At 36.3% G+C, this 15906-nt stretch overlaps 2 protein-coding genes and 1 pseudogene across 2 annotated transcripts in view; 1 reads left to right on the forward strand and 2 right to left on the reverse strand.

Annotated features, from left to right (window-relative positions):
* The window catches only part of LOC117996232 (rho GTPase-activating protein 23-like), a 456689-nt gene extending 447020 nt beyond the window's left edge, over positions 1–9669 (reverse strand). The window contains exon 1 of the mRNA XM_069509383.1: positions 9276–9669. The gene's annotated coding sequence lies outside the window, so the exon portion shown is untranslated. The remainder of the gene's footprint in view (positions 1–9275) is intronic.
* LOC117996462 (RWD domain-containing protein 4 pseudogene) lies at positions 9621–11387 on the forward strand (annotated as a pseudogene).
* A 2509-nt stretch (positions 11388–13896) lies between these two features.
* Positions 13897–15906, reverse strand: part of LOC117996235 (protein scarlet-like) — a 32565-nt gene continuing 30555 nt past the window's right edge. The window contains exons 12-14 of the mRNA XM_034984275.2: positions 15756–15861; positions 15355–15455; positions 13897–14386 (exon numbers count right to left, since the gene is read on the reverse strand). Coding sequence (XP_034840166.1) covers positions 14211–14386; positions 15355–15455; positions 15756–15861 — 383 coding nt within the window. The 3' untranslated portion in view covers positions 13897–14210. The remainder of the gene's footprint in view (positions 14387–15354; positions 15456–15755; positions 15862–15906) is intronic.

Consider the following 15906-nt stretch of genomic DNA (forward strand, 5'->3'; position numbering starts at 1 on the left):
TCAATACAAATGATGCGCAAAGTAATTTTCGGTGTGTGAACTGTGAAGACATCACGATTCACGTCAGATTTATATTGAATGAACTAGATGATTCTCGAGACTTCTTCCGCGTGGACAAATTTCTAAACAAAAGTATATGTCCTTCCCCGAGATGCAAGCTATCTCTGTACAAAATGTCGTCAAAATCGGTTTAACGGATGGGCCGTGATAAGCCAGCAGACAGACAGACACACTTACGTATTTGTAATAGTAGTATAGATATGGATATTTCTTTGTCCTTAAAATATAAAGGCGTTTGATTACCGCGAAATTTTTGCATGTCCTCCTATTTTTCTGTACAAGTGATTAATTCATCATTAGGTAGGTACAAAGACTTGAGCATAAAGAAAATACACCTTGGATATTTTTATGCAGGTTTATAGCTTTTGTTAAATTGCACAGTGAATGCAGACGTATCCTTTGATGCGTTGTCAACGTTGCGTGAGATTTATGATCGGCCATCTAGTATTTTAGTCTCGTTAATAGGTAAATTCCTACTTCTTGTTCTGTGCCACGTAAAACCGTTAATAGAGATTTATAGTCGGCGAATAACTATAAACACTTACCCTGGTTTGACTGGTTAAAGCGGAAATCTAGGCAGAGGCTTAATTAACCGCATCCTTACATGTCGCGAGTGGAGCCAGCTTTGGTCTGTTAGGCAAACCAACCTCATTTACTGTAACGACGACAACATTTTATGTTTATTCGCTGAAGTTATCAAAGTGTCATTAGTATTTGCTTAGTTAAATTAAACATATTTTCTACCCGAGCAATTTGTAGCATTAATTTATTAAATTAACAGTACATACTGGCTGCAAGACATCGTAACTAATTATAGGAGATATTGATATTTTACGAGTTCTGATTATGAAATATTGACATTTCATTGTTTTATAGGTCGAAAGTGTCACAATGCAAGAAATAGGCGTTACTAATTTATTACAAGCTAAATCCACTTATTTCGTAACATAATATGCTTCGCTATACCTATATTCGCTCTAGTAAGATGTACTTTCACTTCACTAGTTCTAACAAGGCCTTGTTACCTTTTCACTTACACACTGCTTAACTGATTTTGATGAAATTCATACAGAGATTGCATCCCAGAGACACTTAGACAGACTACTATAAGCTGTTTACCTCGATAGGCCAGAGTCACAGAAAAATTCAAACCAAAGTTATACTTCTTCAAACTTTAGAAAGATAACTACTTACTTAGTAATTTCCAATTTAACTGAATGAATTTCTGGACACACTACACAAATTATAATTTTGAGACTGGCTGGACATTTTTAAAATGGTTATAATGGCGGCTGGCACGTAAAATTATGAAGATAGGTATATGGGAAAGAAATATTGGAAATTTCAGTGGAATAAAATACATTTTGTAATACAATATTGGCAGCCATATTTCTAGAAAAAACTTAATTTTATCGGTATATTTGTGTAAAACTTTTTGTCTAGAATCGAACAAACTTTCATAACTCTGAGATAATGTCACTATAGTTTGTGAAAAAAGTGCAATCATTTGCAAAAAAAATTCAAGGTCCTGACAGCTTATATTTTGAGAAGCGATAGGCACCTACCCTATGCACAATATAATAATTATTAGGTACATTCATACCGATTTTCAAAACTCCTTTCAATTCCCATCTTTAAATAGCACCTACCTAAAATGACAAGTCAAGTCGAGTCAAGTAAAAAAGTCCAAACCTAAGGCTGAAATTAGTTTTGCTGTGGTTCGTAAAATCAGAACCTAGATGGTGAACAGGCGACCTTTGTCAATCATGTCGGACACGATGGCGCATTTAATCCTCGGTGACTTAAATCAATTGCTGTGTCAATAATTATCTGCATTCTTGATCTCAGTCGTTAGAGAAAATTGTCTGGACAATTAAATTATATTGATTTGCTTATATTTACATAAAATACATAATACTTAATCGATTCTTCCATACTAATAATATAAATGCGAAAGTGTTCACGGCCCAACCGAACTGATTTTGATGTTTATTGAATAAGCTTGTATCTGGAAACGGACATAGGATCAGTTTTACTCAGAATATTTCCTACAGGATTTAAAAAAAATCTAAATCCACGCAAACGAAATCTCGGGTATCAGCCAGTAAAATAAATTTGATTTGATTTTGAAAATAACTAACTAAAAATTTATATTTTCACACTCGTAGACTTTATAGCGAATATTATGGCCTTCACTGAAATTGCTGTTTTGAACATCGGTTGCTTTGTGGTCGTACATCACTCTTACAAACTTCACGCTAAGTTGGATAAAAAAGGGAAATAATTAAGTATTACTTAGTCATGTTAAAAACTGAAAACTGATTTTTTTAATTTAATAACATTTTTAATGTACTTCTATAAATAATTACCTAATTATAAGGTAACAACAAAGAATTATTACTTATATGAAATGCAAATTTTAGGTATGGGAACTTTGTGAACTGGTTTCAAATTGATTTCTGAGAAAGGATTTATTTTATGTTCCAATGACCAATGGTTACAAGATTTTAAGAGTTTAAATGCAAATAATAATTACTGTCTTTTTATTTTGAGTTGCAATTAAGTAAGTAATATTAATATAACATAGTATAACAACTACCTTTTTTATTGCAAAATATTAAAAAAGGATTTAATTACTAATTTATTAAGTGAAATTCTTATCAGATTAACTATAATTTTTATCCTACAATTTTCTATTTGAAATCAATGCAGTTACCATGTAAGGTGCTTCGATAAGTGCTTATAAATCTTCTACGTTTCTTCTATAAAATATGGCTATCTGCATTCCAGCCATTATACGTACCTACCTATACATTATAACATTAGGTATATGTACTTAGTACAGTTCAATTATTCTATATATCTTAGCTCAGCACTACATATCTTTGACTATATCATCGTTGCTAGATCGCGAAAGTAGTTAATGAACCCCCAATATTTGGCAGTAAGTTTCATATTATAATCCTTTTCTATGTCTTTTCTTCGCCAGATGATACAGTTCGGAGATACTTGCCATTTCCGTCCACTCTCGGATGTTACCGAATTTTTCTACGACCAACGTCTCTTCTTCCGGCAACTTTTCCCATCATGATGAGTTATAAAAATACTTACATCTTACATCCTATGCTTCTACTACATGCCCCAGATATGTGATTTTTTAATCTTAAATTAAATTAACATTTCTCAAAAGTTCACTTTATTGATTGGCGCGTCGCAGAACTTCTACATTCGAGATATCTATACTAATATTATAAAGAGGTAAAGTTTATAAGATTGTTTGAAGCCAATCTCTGGGACGACTAAACGATTTTGAAATTTATTTAACCAGTAGAAACCTACACTATTCCTGAGTAACTTAGAGATCCATACGAAAATTGTAATAAGCTACCCGTGCGAAGCTGGGGCGGGTCGCAAGTTTTTAATAATTCACTTTTTGTAGCAGCTTCGAGGCTGTCAATAAACACCCACAAACTCTTATCTAGAGTGGCTTTTATTTCCCCTTGATAACACTAACGTAAAATACGGCTTTCAATGCCGCAGAATCTGATAGGAATTGTAATACCACTTTCTAGAAAGCAGCTTATTGGTCGTCAGGCTCTTGTGGTTGAAGAGCAGACCCCAGCTATGTGATTCGCTAACTCAGTGTCTAACACTGTGATAGCCACCGAGGTTGGTGCGGTTTATAATCCTCTTTGGGATTTACAAAATCCCAAAGACACGCATATAATTTTCTTAAGTCCTTAGTCTAGCAAGACGGGAAATAATAGGATTATTCCTTATTAGGAACAATGTATCTACAGGTGGGGCTGGCTAAAGTCAAAATATATAAACTAATAATTTAGTTTCCTCAGACACTCCTAGGCACTCCCAAGTGTTGTTCAAAATTCTATTGTTTATTATCGAACAAAATTGACTCTCAATATCTATGGAAATAATTTTTTGACATTAACAACGTTGTTCGTAATCGTAAACTTTAAAAGAGGATAATTAAGTACAGTACCCAGCAGGGAATATTGCACATCGAACTTTAGAAAGAGATGTCGGCTTCGTATAGCGCCGTTATGTGACGTTTTGTCGGTCTCAACGACAGAGACACCGCTCTACGAAACCGAGCTCTACGATCTCTTTCTTAAGTTCGATGTGCAATAAAAAACGGAACCCTCTTAGGATCACTTTGTTGTCTGCCTGTCTGTCTGACGGTCTGTCAAAAAACCGACAGGGTACTTCCCGTTGACCTAGAATCATGAAAGGAGATTGCCCATTTTCTTAGGAGCTTTGGGCCCCCCCTAATATAATCGTTATGTCATCATGGTTTTAATTTTATTTTGTAGACAAATAATTACCTTTTTATATTCTGCAAACGATTTCCATTTATTCACCCTGGTTATAAAGAAATCTTATTTTTTATGTTGCCGATATTAAAGTTATATTTAATTAATACTTCTTCAAAATAAATGGATGTTTACGATTTTAACTGTAATTCTTGATATTTTCAATAATAGAGTGAAAGAAAAGTCGTAACGAAACATATAATCGTAAAAAATAACACATTTTTAAAAATTTGTTTAAGTTTTGACCCGGCGCGCCACAAAGGAGGGCCCGTTCACGGGCGATCTCCTTTGGTAGATAGGTAGGTCTTATAGCAGATATGAGGGAAAAAATCTGAAAACCGTGAATCTCTGGTTACATCACACAAAAAAAAAAATTGTGGTCATGAATTAATAATTAGCGTTTTCAATATTTAAAGTAAGATAACTATATCAAGTGGGGTATCATATGAAAGGGCTTCACCTGTGCATTCTAAAACAGATCTTTATTTAATTTTTAGTATCATAGTTTTTTAATTATCGTGCAAAATGTCTAAAAATACGACTGTAGTACGGAACCCTCATTGCGCGAGCCTGACTCGCACTTGGCCTGTTTGGTGTGAAACAAATCATACTCCTTGTAAGCAACTGCTCTACGTATAGGGAATGTGATTCATGCGTGCACTTTCGACTGTACATTGTCTTTCTTGAGCGTGCAGTCACTCAAGATGCAGATGTTTCTGTGTTTTGTATTTGAATAAACCTAAACCGGCATGCATATTCTACTTAGCCTGCTATATACAATGAACATTACAATGCATACTTGCTTATCACCCTTATTTGACATTATACTAGGCATATACACGGATCAAGCGGTTGGTTACCCCTTGCCCTTTAAATGACAGAGGGTCCAAAATGCCCTTACAAGGACCATGTTTTATAAGTTTGACAGAGTTCATGAATCAATTCAATGAGTTATTTGCTGATATTCAAAGTTAAGGCGAGAATTGGCGCCGATTCTGTTATCTTTCTGTAAATCTGCGTGTAAAAAAGGACAAAATGAATTTTACACTTCAAAACTAAATTCTAGTGCACGCTACAAATTTAAACAATAGGCTTACGACCTGGCAGTTGAAGTCATAGTCAGTCACTCTAAATTAAATTTTAAACTGTCAAAATGGCCTTTTCATATAACATTAGTAAAAAGAGGATGCGAGTACTCTAAAATTTAGGTGTGCTCAGAATCTATACCATTATTGTGATGAATGCTTGAATTGCATGAATTTTACGAATTTGTTTGGAGTTAATAATAATAATAATAATAATATTATTAACTCTATTATTATCTATTATTAACTCCAAACAAATTCGGAAAATTCATGCAATTCAAGCATTCATCACAATAATGGTATAGATATTAATAATGGTATAGGTTGGAGTTAGCGATATTAAAATCGACATTTACACACAACCGTACATATTCCAACTCCAATGTTACCAAAAAATTTACAATGAAGGATTGAATAAATAGGATGTGGTCAATCTTAGCACGTCACGACAGTTTTTATACGATAACACAATAGGTATAACATAGTTACTAACTGAATCTAGAAAATAATAATTATCATTAGCTAAACCGGCTTCTCAGTAAATAGTCTAGAACTGTTACAAGGATTAAAATTTACATGCGAATATCGGCTTAGCATTTGAATTACTGCTCACCTTAGGTACTGTGGGCAGGTAATATTTATATTGAGTGTATTTATAGAAGACGGACTGTTTGACGCAATACGCTGTACGTTTCGACTATTTCGGGAAAGATATCGAGAATCATCATCCTGGCATGACAAGACAAGATGATCAAGACTTCTGGCTTCTGGCTTGGCACGAGAAATTTACTAATACGTCAGTCAACTTTATTTAACCTAAACAGTAGTACGTTTCTCTTGATTCTTAGATGATGAAAGATGACTCCACTCACTCACTGAATGAAAATTAGAAAAATATTTGGATTTATATACAGTTTAGTAAACGTTGTTATGAATAACGTCCTACAAGTACTTCGAACTTTACCGGTAAAAAGCACACCTAAGTTTTTATTATAGTTTTGCAATCAATCGGGCCTTTTGGCAGGATGTTTGACGTATTAGGCGTAACGCTGTTGCAGTTTGCTGCAAGCTACCGAGAATTCCATAAAGTAAGTTGGTAAGTACATATTATAATATGTACCTATATACCTTTAGAAGAAGACAGCAAATTTGTAGAGCGTTATCCCTGTCGTTGAGATCTACAAAACGTCATATAGGTAGTGACATAGAAAACGCTCTACTAAGTCGAAATGTCATTCTAAAGGCCGATGTACATTACTTTCTGCCGCGTACTGTATGCACATATAAAACTCTCGCATGGTAAAGTTGCCAGTTTATCGTAGGTCTGCAAGATAATACTGTGGAGAATATGCGAGATCGTCAATTTACCATCAACACCAGTATAGCAGGAATCACGAAGTATTACCTGCACCTTTACGGATCTTTACAGAGGAAATCGCTAGATTTCATTTATGACTTCCTCTTTCTTTATGCATTGGATTGTGTACTCATATTGTAGGAGTCAGCAAAAAAAACTCTTGGAAAAATCGTCACGCCGAGTCCCACCAGAAAAATAGTAATGAGGGTTAGTTAAATGACTTATGAGTTCTGTACAGACATATTCCTGAGCATTCTCCGGAATCTGTAGTGTAGAAAGTAATAAAATAAATATGCGGCGTAACAATCATAAGGCATCCATTAGGATTAGATGATAGGTTTTATTGCCAGTTTTACCAGAGTCACTACTATGACTATCGGGTCTTACGGTCTAATAGAAGGACTAATGCTTGCATAACAAATATCTGATAATTCTCTACTTCATGATCCATCAGTTATGCATCAATAAATTCACTGCAGAACTTATCGGCCGTAAGTTTCCTTGTATTGATTCTGATGCAGAGCCTATTGTCTGATGGACCCCTTATGACTTCGCCTTACGCCTTAAATTGCGTAAAACATAATATTATAGTCTAAACTCTAATAGACCCCCTAACGAATGTCGAAGAGTGAAGACTGACTGTTCAATTCAGTTGGTAGGTAGGTAGGTAATTGTGGTTGAAAAGCCGGTTGTCACAGTTATTCAAAGTTTGTTTACAATACTCAAAACTATTCTTTAGTTATTCAGATTGACCCATGTTTTTATGTTGACTTTCGGTGGTAGGTAGGTAGGTTCATGTTTCAGGCGGGAACATTATTGCTTGGAGCAAGGAGGGGTTTTTAGTCGGTAGGAGTCCGGCACTATGTCCATGAGGATTTTCCCCTCCTACAAAAAAAAAGGTGGGTACATGTTGAGGTACCTAACCAATTACTTTTTTGTTCGGTAAATTGTTGAGAAATAAATACCTGGTATCGGGTGGTATCGGTATTTGTCCTGTTCACTGGTTTCAACCTTTCGTTTCCAAACAAAAGCTTCATCTAAGTACTTACCTACGTAGCTGTCTACTCGTACTACCTAGTAGGTAACTAATGACTACACTAATGACTAGTGCTTACGTAATGGAGCATAAATCTAGGAGCATAAATCTAATACGAAGGAGTAAAAATACGATATCAGGTACAAATCTAAACAGTATCTAAGCCATAAGGAAGACGTTAGGTAGGTATATAGGCATATGTAGGTACAAGTATTACCGCTTTTGCATGACGTAATCCGCACGTGGGCGAAGCTGAACTCTGCAATTCTGCATGATATCAAGTAGGTATCATTAATTGATGACATATACTTAAAAAAATGCAACGTGAGTGGTCAAGTTAGACAAATAAGTAGGTTATACTTTCAAGCAAAATTGAAAGCAAATCAAATGTAAACTATGTGAGTATACCTACGTACCTATTAAGTGAATAGCGATGCAACTGATAACTACCTAAAAGGTGCTGCCTAGGTTTCTAATTTTGATTCTACTACAATAGGTACGTAGTACTAATTAATTTTCGGTGCTACACATAAAGCTTAAATGACAGATCTGACTTTTGAATTAATGCCATCCTTTTCATGTTCTTCCGTGTGGAAAAGGATGGCACCATATTTTAAGCTGGCCATACACGATCAAGTTTACCGTCAAAGCAACAGACTTGAAGCGGCGCGGCGTCCAGTCAACTGATAGCCATACCTACACCGTCAAGTTTAATGGATGCCGCTTCAAGTCTGTTGCTTTGACGGTAAACTTGATCGTGTATGGCCAGCTTAAGACCTGTCCAACCAAAAGCACAATATAATCGACTATCTAGGTAAGTATACATATATTATGTATTTACTTTTCTTGGTAACTACGGTTCTAACGCTACGTGAGCATGAGTTTAAAAAGGTTGATGGTTATGTAACGGTAAATGGTATAAGTTATAACAACATGATGGAAGGCTGGTAGCGAGTTAAAGCGAGATCGTACCCACTACAAAAAGTATTTGGAATAAGCAAAGACGCGGCACGGGAAGCTTGTTTTAGTTTAGTCCCTTTTTATGTCCCGCGGAGAGGTTTGCATTCCCGCCCGCCGGCGGATGGTGGCTTCGTACTGTTAGCGCCAAACGTCAACGAAACGTGTATTACTTCTTGAACTTTTAACCAATTCTTGACATAACCAACACTTTTTCTTTCCACTGTAAACTTGTTTAAATAAATACTAATATTTAACTCACATTGGTATGTACTTTTTTCTGTTTTCTGGTCTAAACAACATGATACAGCAAAGTAAACGAACTTTTCGCCGGCTTTCTCACGTCAATAGCTTGGCGTGTTCGAAATTCGAATTGTATCACTTGCACTGGGACAGTTGAAAGTCCTCGAAACGTGGTATCAGGAAGAGATAAAGCGATATTTACTGACCTGATGGCTCGGCGCAGTCGCCTCAAAATCCAAGCTGCATTTTAACCTCAAAAAGCACCTTTAGCACGGTCACGAAATCGAAGGTCACGGTTATGTTACTCTTGCATAATAGCGCTCAACCTTTATACCAGTTATGGATAAAACCAAATACACGACCGACGGTTACTGCTAATGCTGTTATCATAAACACACGAATGCACAGTTCGTTGCACGTTTATTTTTCAACAAGCGACACGAATGTCCATTCGAAACTTCATTAGATCGCATATTTTAGTGTCCTCATATATAAAACAAGCACCAATAACGACTCGATTTCATAAATAATATGAAAATTTACGATAAAACATGACACAGCCGTGCACTGCACTCCGTCCTGACACGACGATATGGCGGATGAATTTGAACTACGCTTGCGCCGCCTTGCAAGCCTTGCTGTCAGGTAAATATCCGCTTGTGTCGCCATCTCGCAAAACAGCGGTGAACTTTGTCAAGGGAAGCCTGAGTACGGACGCGAGAATCACGCGCACGAAAGATTCCATTCCAACGGATTGCATATTAGTACGCTAGATTTGCGTAAGATGTCTCTCCTAAATAAAATTTTTCGGTGAATATACCTCGCACCGGAAGCGAGCATTGGAAAAGACGACATCAAACGAGTCACAGGGAGCCAATAGTATCGTCTGTGATGGAACCTTTGGATTCAGGCAGGCGCAAGACAATGTCCTGTGGAAGTCCCTACAAGAGATAATTATAATATTATGTCGTGAGCGATTTCCATTATAAATCTAGATGATTACGAATATGCCTGTGTTTAGTTGACGTACCTAAGTCCGACTAGTGACTAGACACTAGTTTCGTATCACAAGTATCGTAGCTTTGTAGTGTAAGTAATCATTGCCTGGTAGGTAGGTACTTACCTACCTAAAATATCAATTCACCAGCAAAACTTTCCAAATCCATTTGGCTTAGGAGTTCAGACTGCCTTGCAACTTCAGGATTGAAACGTTGAGACTTGGAATTTAATAACAAAGTTTATGCTCGGCATTTACAATATTATTTCACCAGGAACAGTTCCTGAATCTCTATGGTTTAGGAGTGCTGTACCCTGCATCATCAGGTTTGAGGAATTTGGACTTGGAGTGTGTTGAAGGCCGAAGTACCTACATTATTTTCTGCCGCGTACAATACAATATTTTCATTGTTATTGACATAAAAGTTAGGCAGGGCACCACCGAGCCGACCGTGAGAAAGCGGCTTTGCAAATTACTATACCTACCTACCTAATAACGGCCAGGGAATTTTTAAATTCGTAGTTTTTAAAAAAACCGGCCAAGTGCGAGTCAGGCTCGCGCAATGAGGGTTCCGTACTACAGTCGTATTTTTTCGACATTTGCACGATGATTCAAAAACTTTGATGCATAAAATTGTTGAAAAAATACATGCATTCAGAATTGTAATAATAGTAATATTATTTTGTTAATTAATAGAAATCTTAAGTATTTTCTAAAATATCTTATATTTTAACAATAATTTAATCATTGCAATATTTTAAACAAGAACAGCAGGCGGACGAAATTGAAGTGCTTAAATCTATTTACGAAGGTGATGAGAACTTTAACAAGTTAGTGCAACCACATACCAATATAAGTATGTAGATGGAGAAAAGTCATTTGTACTGGAAATAATATGGGGGGCCACGTATCCAACAGAAAAACCTAGCTTCATTTAGAAATCTTTTACAATCAGAATCTATTACCGTCAGTGAAGACAAAATCCTGTCCATACTGGGACACAGAAGCAGAGCAGTGGGTGGGCTGTGCTATGACCTATACGTTGTTTGAGTGCCTCAAGGAGCGGGTGACGGAGATACTGTCCCAACAGACTGAAGAGGCTGTTGTTGCGAGGGTGGAGAAGATGGCCATTACTGAACAGACTGAATCAAAGAAACCGGAGAAGAAGGAGCAGTTAAGCAAATCACAGAAGAGAAGAGCGTGGGATCGAGCAGAAGTGGGACGCGCGGGCGAAAGCCGCGCGGCTGGGACTGGGTGGATATCGTCAAACATCTCTCCCAAGCGCCGCACATTCCCTCCTGGACACTGACTGATTAACTGACTGACTGACCGACCGACTCGTAGCCTAGACACATCGCGATATCGCTAATATTATAAATGCGAAGTATGTTTGTTAGTTGGTTTATCCTTCAATTACGCCGTAACGGCGCAACAGATCGATGTGATTTTTTTGCATGGATATAGTTTAAAATCTGAAGAGTGACATAAGCCACTTGATTGTCCGGAAAATCAAAGAATTTTTACAGGATTTTGATAATCTATCAAACTTTAACGGTGTCTGGCAAGGGTTGCCACCATACTAAGTGTATGGCAATTCATGACAGGCTTTCTAATATATTCTGATGAAAAAAAATTGACTTTATACTTTGATGTAAGATGGTTACACCTTTATTACCTGTCATCTCACAAAGCCACCATGATCCAAACAAATGTTGCTTTACAAATTGGGACAATTCGCATAGAAACTTTCAGCTTTTATAAAATAAGGAAGGTCTGGCACGCGCTGGCTCTTAGACCATTGTTATAGACGCAAAATGCTCAAGCGATAGTGCAATGTGCTCCCAATCTTAGACCTGTTTTAATTATTTATTTAAACTAACGATTAAAGCGCTTTCTTTGTTAATGTATTTACAATATTATTATTTTAAAAATGCACGCAAGTTGTGCTAAATATAAATATGTTATTTTATGTTAAAAATAAATAAAAATCTGTTTTAGAATGTACAGGTGAAGACCTTCATAATATGATACCCCACTTGATATAGTTATCTCACTTCGAAAGTTGAAAATACTAATTATTAGTTCATGACCACAATTTAATTTTTTTTTGTGTGATCTAACTCTAAATTCACGGTTTTTAGATTTTTCCCCAAATGTCAGCTATAGGATCTACCTACCTGCCAAATTTCATGATTCTAGGTCAACGGGAAGTACCCTGTAGGTTTCTTGACAGACAGACAGACAGACAGACAGCAAAGTGATCCTATAAGGGTCCGTTTTCCTTTTGAGGTACGGAACCCTAAAAAACACTGAACATTATAGATATTAATTAATAATTTATTTCATCATCATAAAAATACGATACAAAAACACATTATGTAAATAAATTTATAGAATAGTAACACTTCAACATCTTAAAAGACTATAATTATTATTATAAGACTATAAAAATCATTAATATGGGAAACATAGGTACCTATAGTTCGCGACAGGTCGAGACGGCAATCGGGGTGTGTGAGGCGGGGAGACACCCCGATTGCCCCGGGATAGCGCGGGGGTTGTGCGGGTGTGCGGGTCGTCCCTACCACGATTGCCATGTCGACCTGTCGCGAACTATAACTACTTAATTTTATCGACGCTCATATTATGTTAAAATCCGGATTATGAATTCAAAAAGAGTGATTTAATGATATATTTTGTTCACGTGCAATTATTATGAAAAATATTTATGTAAATTAAAGCATGATTTCCATAGCAATTATTCAAAAACCGGACAAGTGCGAGGTGGACTCGCACACAACGGGTTCCGTTATCCGTATCATCCTACAAGATAACACTATTCACTAAGTACCTTGGTATATACTTTGAAATTCTCCATCTCGATTTTTAGTACTTCGTCCGGGTGGATTTAAGTTTTTAAAATCCCGTGGGAACTCTTTGATTTTTCGGGATGAAAGTAGCCTATGTCCTTCCCCGGGATGTAAGCTAACTCTGTACCAAATTTCATCAAAATCTGTAAAACTGTTCGGCCCTGAAAAGCTAGCAAACAGACAGACAGTCAGACACACTTTCACATTTATAATATTAGTATGGAAATATTAGTATTGATTGTTGTTATAGCGATCTACCTATTACAGTTCATGAGTGCAGCCTGCTGACAGACAGAGACTGACAGACGGACAGACAGCGGAGGCTTAGTCTCGGTCTTAGAAGGTCCCGTTGGTAACCTTCGTATTAACTTCACTTGACATTCTAGCATCAGAAAATAAAAGAAAGCTTACGACAAAATATTACGTTACTAAGACTTGATGGTTGGGTTATGATGTGTGAGTAGTAAAGTAATGTATGAAACGGCACATAACTAGGTATTAGGGTGCCTATCCACTGAAGTGGAGCGGAGTGGAGATTGAACAAACCAATCCGAGTATTGGAGGTCATCTGATAAAAATCTGATTAGTCGACTATACAGATTTCCGCCACTAGGTACTCATGTATTTCCGCTCCGCTGCGCTTAGTGGACAGGCATCCTTGTTTAATAGAATTTAATAAAATACTATTATATTTATAATGTCTAATATCCATCTACTTAATTGTTAACATTTTCTGTAGGTTTTTTGCAAACATTTCTGGGTTTTGAGGTAACATTGCATTTCTTTTCTTAGGTCTAAAACACAGAAACGGGAAGAATTCTTAGGTATAACAAGAATTATTTATATAGTTATTATAACAAGGTAGGTACATAGACAGTACCTACCTAACCTACGAGTAACACAAATTTGCTATCACTATCTCTTTCTGCGTCGTCATTGCTGCAGGTTATGACCCCTTTTATTAATCCTACTAATATTATAAATGTGAAAGTGTGGATGTTTGGATGTTTGTTACTCAATCACACAAAAACGGCTGAACGGATTTGGATGAAATTTGGAATGGAGATAGATTATACCCTGGATTAACACATAGGCTACTTTTTATCCCGGAAAATCAAAAAGTTCCCGCGGGATTTTTAAAAATGTAAATCCACGTGGACGAAGTCGCAGGCATCAGCTAGTCATTCATAACGGTAACCTAAGAATAGTTAAAAAAAATCTTATGTCTGTATTGGAAATAATATTAAAATTTATTTTCTATTCCAGTTTATTCGTTATTTTCTCCTAGTCCTATATCTCAACGCAAACAACGCAAGCAGGTGGAAGGCCAGGTAGAGGAGGAACAGCGCCAGGATGTCCACCCAGAACTGGTTTGGTTCAAAGTCGTACTTCACCAACACTTCTTTGCCGGTGCTGACGCAAGGCACGCCGGGTTGAGGTATCGTGCACGCTGAAATTAAATTATTTTATGAAGTTAAATAACTTTAGACCCTGCGCGACTTTGAATCGCACATCTTTTTTCAGACGGTCGGAAGGAAGTTTTTAAAAATAGGCCGCCTGACAGAACAGCTGTTTTGAGCCCGCCATATTTTATCGAGGTGAAATTCATAGTCAAGACAGGGGCTTCTTTAGGGGACCATTCAGACGACATGAGTGTCATATTATTCAACCTTAATGCAATTGGGGTTGAATATGACAAATGTTGTCGGAATGGTTTCCTAAAGAAGCGCCTATCTTGACTATGAATTCCACTGTAAGGGCGTTTGTGCACTCATCCGTATTCGGTTCGTATCCGTAATTCTTAGAAGTGGCCGTCATACAAATACGTACATTCGATCTGTAGTTATTTTTTGACAGATTCGTCAAATCACTGTTGAGTGCACAAACGCCCTTAAAGTGCCTTATTAGTTCTTAATATTATACTAGTTGCAGTGGTCAAAAATGGAATCCGCCGCGCATCCGAAATCTAACCATAATTTTTTTTCCCGCTAAGTTTCTTGCTTATAGTGCCTATACTATAGTATTTCATTAATTATTTTATGTCATACTCTGAATGAAACTTAAAAATCTTAGGTTTGTTGTTGGGAAATCCCTTATCAGTATTTTTAAAGTCATACCTAATATTCCCACCGGCCAGCAGCCTCATGTTAACAACGATTTCCAAGGTTAACAGATATTCTTGGAAATCAGGTAAATTAACAAAAGGATTGTACATTGAACACAGTAAAAGATATTATTTCGATTAGGTGTTACCAAGGGTAGTATTATTGGACCTGTTTTTTTTTCAAATAGATATGAATGGAAATGTTATTGTAGCAGCAATTAATGGCTAAGCTTTATCTTAAATCGCTATAATAACTCATATGAAAGAAAGTAGTCTAGGTTTACGATGTTAAATTAAAGAAATAGCCCACTTACTTATGTTCTCAACTCCGTCCCACTGCAGTATGCTCATAGCTTCATTTGAGTACATTAGCCATGACAAATGCCGAATCCATGAAATGTATTTAGGTATTGAACTGAAAAAAAACGCATGATTAATTTGCGACTCAATAACAAAAAAAGAAGAAAATAGTTTGATCAAAAATAAAAAAAATCACTCTATTTCATGCCTATGTAAGGCGTACAAATTTTAGCCTTAAAACTATAATAAAATTACGTCGACATAAGTTGCGCTAACAATCAACTAAGTATATTATTATGATTATTATAACATCTAACGGCTAATCTATAAGCTTACATTAGTTTTAAATTAATTTTAACTATTACTTTAATATTTACATACTTTATAATGATGATAATAGAAAATAAATAAAAACCTTAGCTTAATGAAGAGTCCAGAGGTCATCATCAGTGAGTAGTCAAATGGCACAAGGTATGCTATTGCAATCGGCATTGAGCCAAATGCGCATGAAAAGAATGATCCTGGAAATAAAATAGAAATTATTGACACACCATATCATAATATTG

Source organism: Maniola hyperantus, chromosome 3, assembly GCF_902806685.2.
Source record: "Maniola hyperantus chromosome 3, iAphHyp1.2, whole genome shotgun sequence".
In the NCBI taxonomy this organism is placed as follows: domain Eukaryota; kingdom Metazoa; phylum Arthropoda; class Insecta; order Lepidoptera; family Nymphalidae; genus Maniola; species Maniola hyperantus.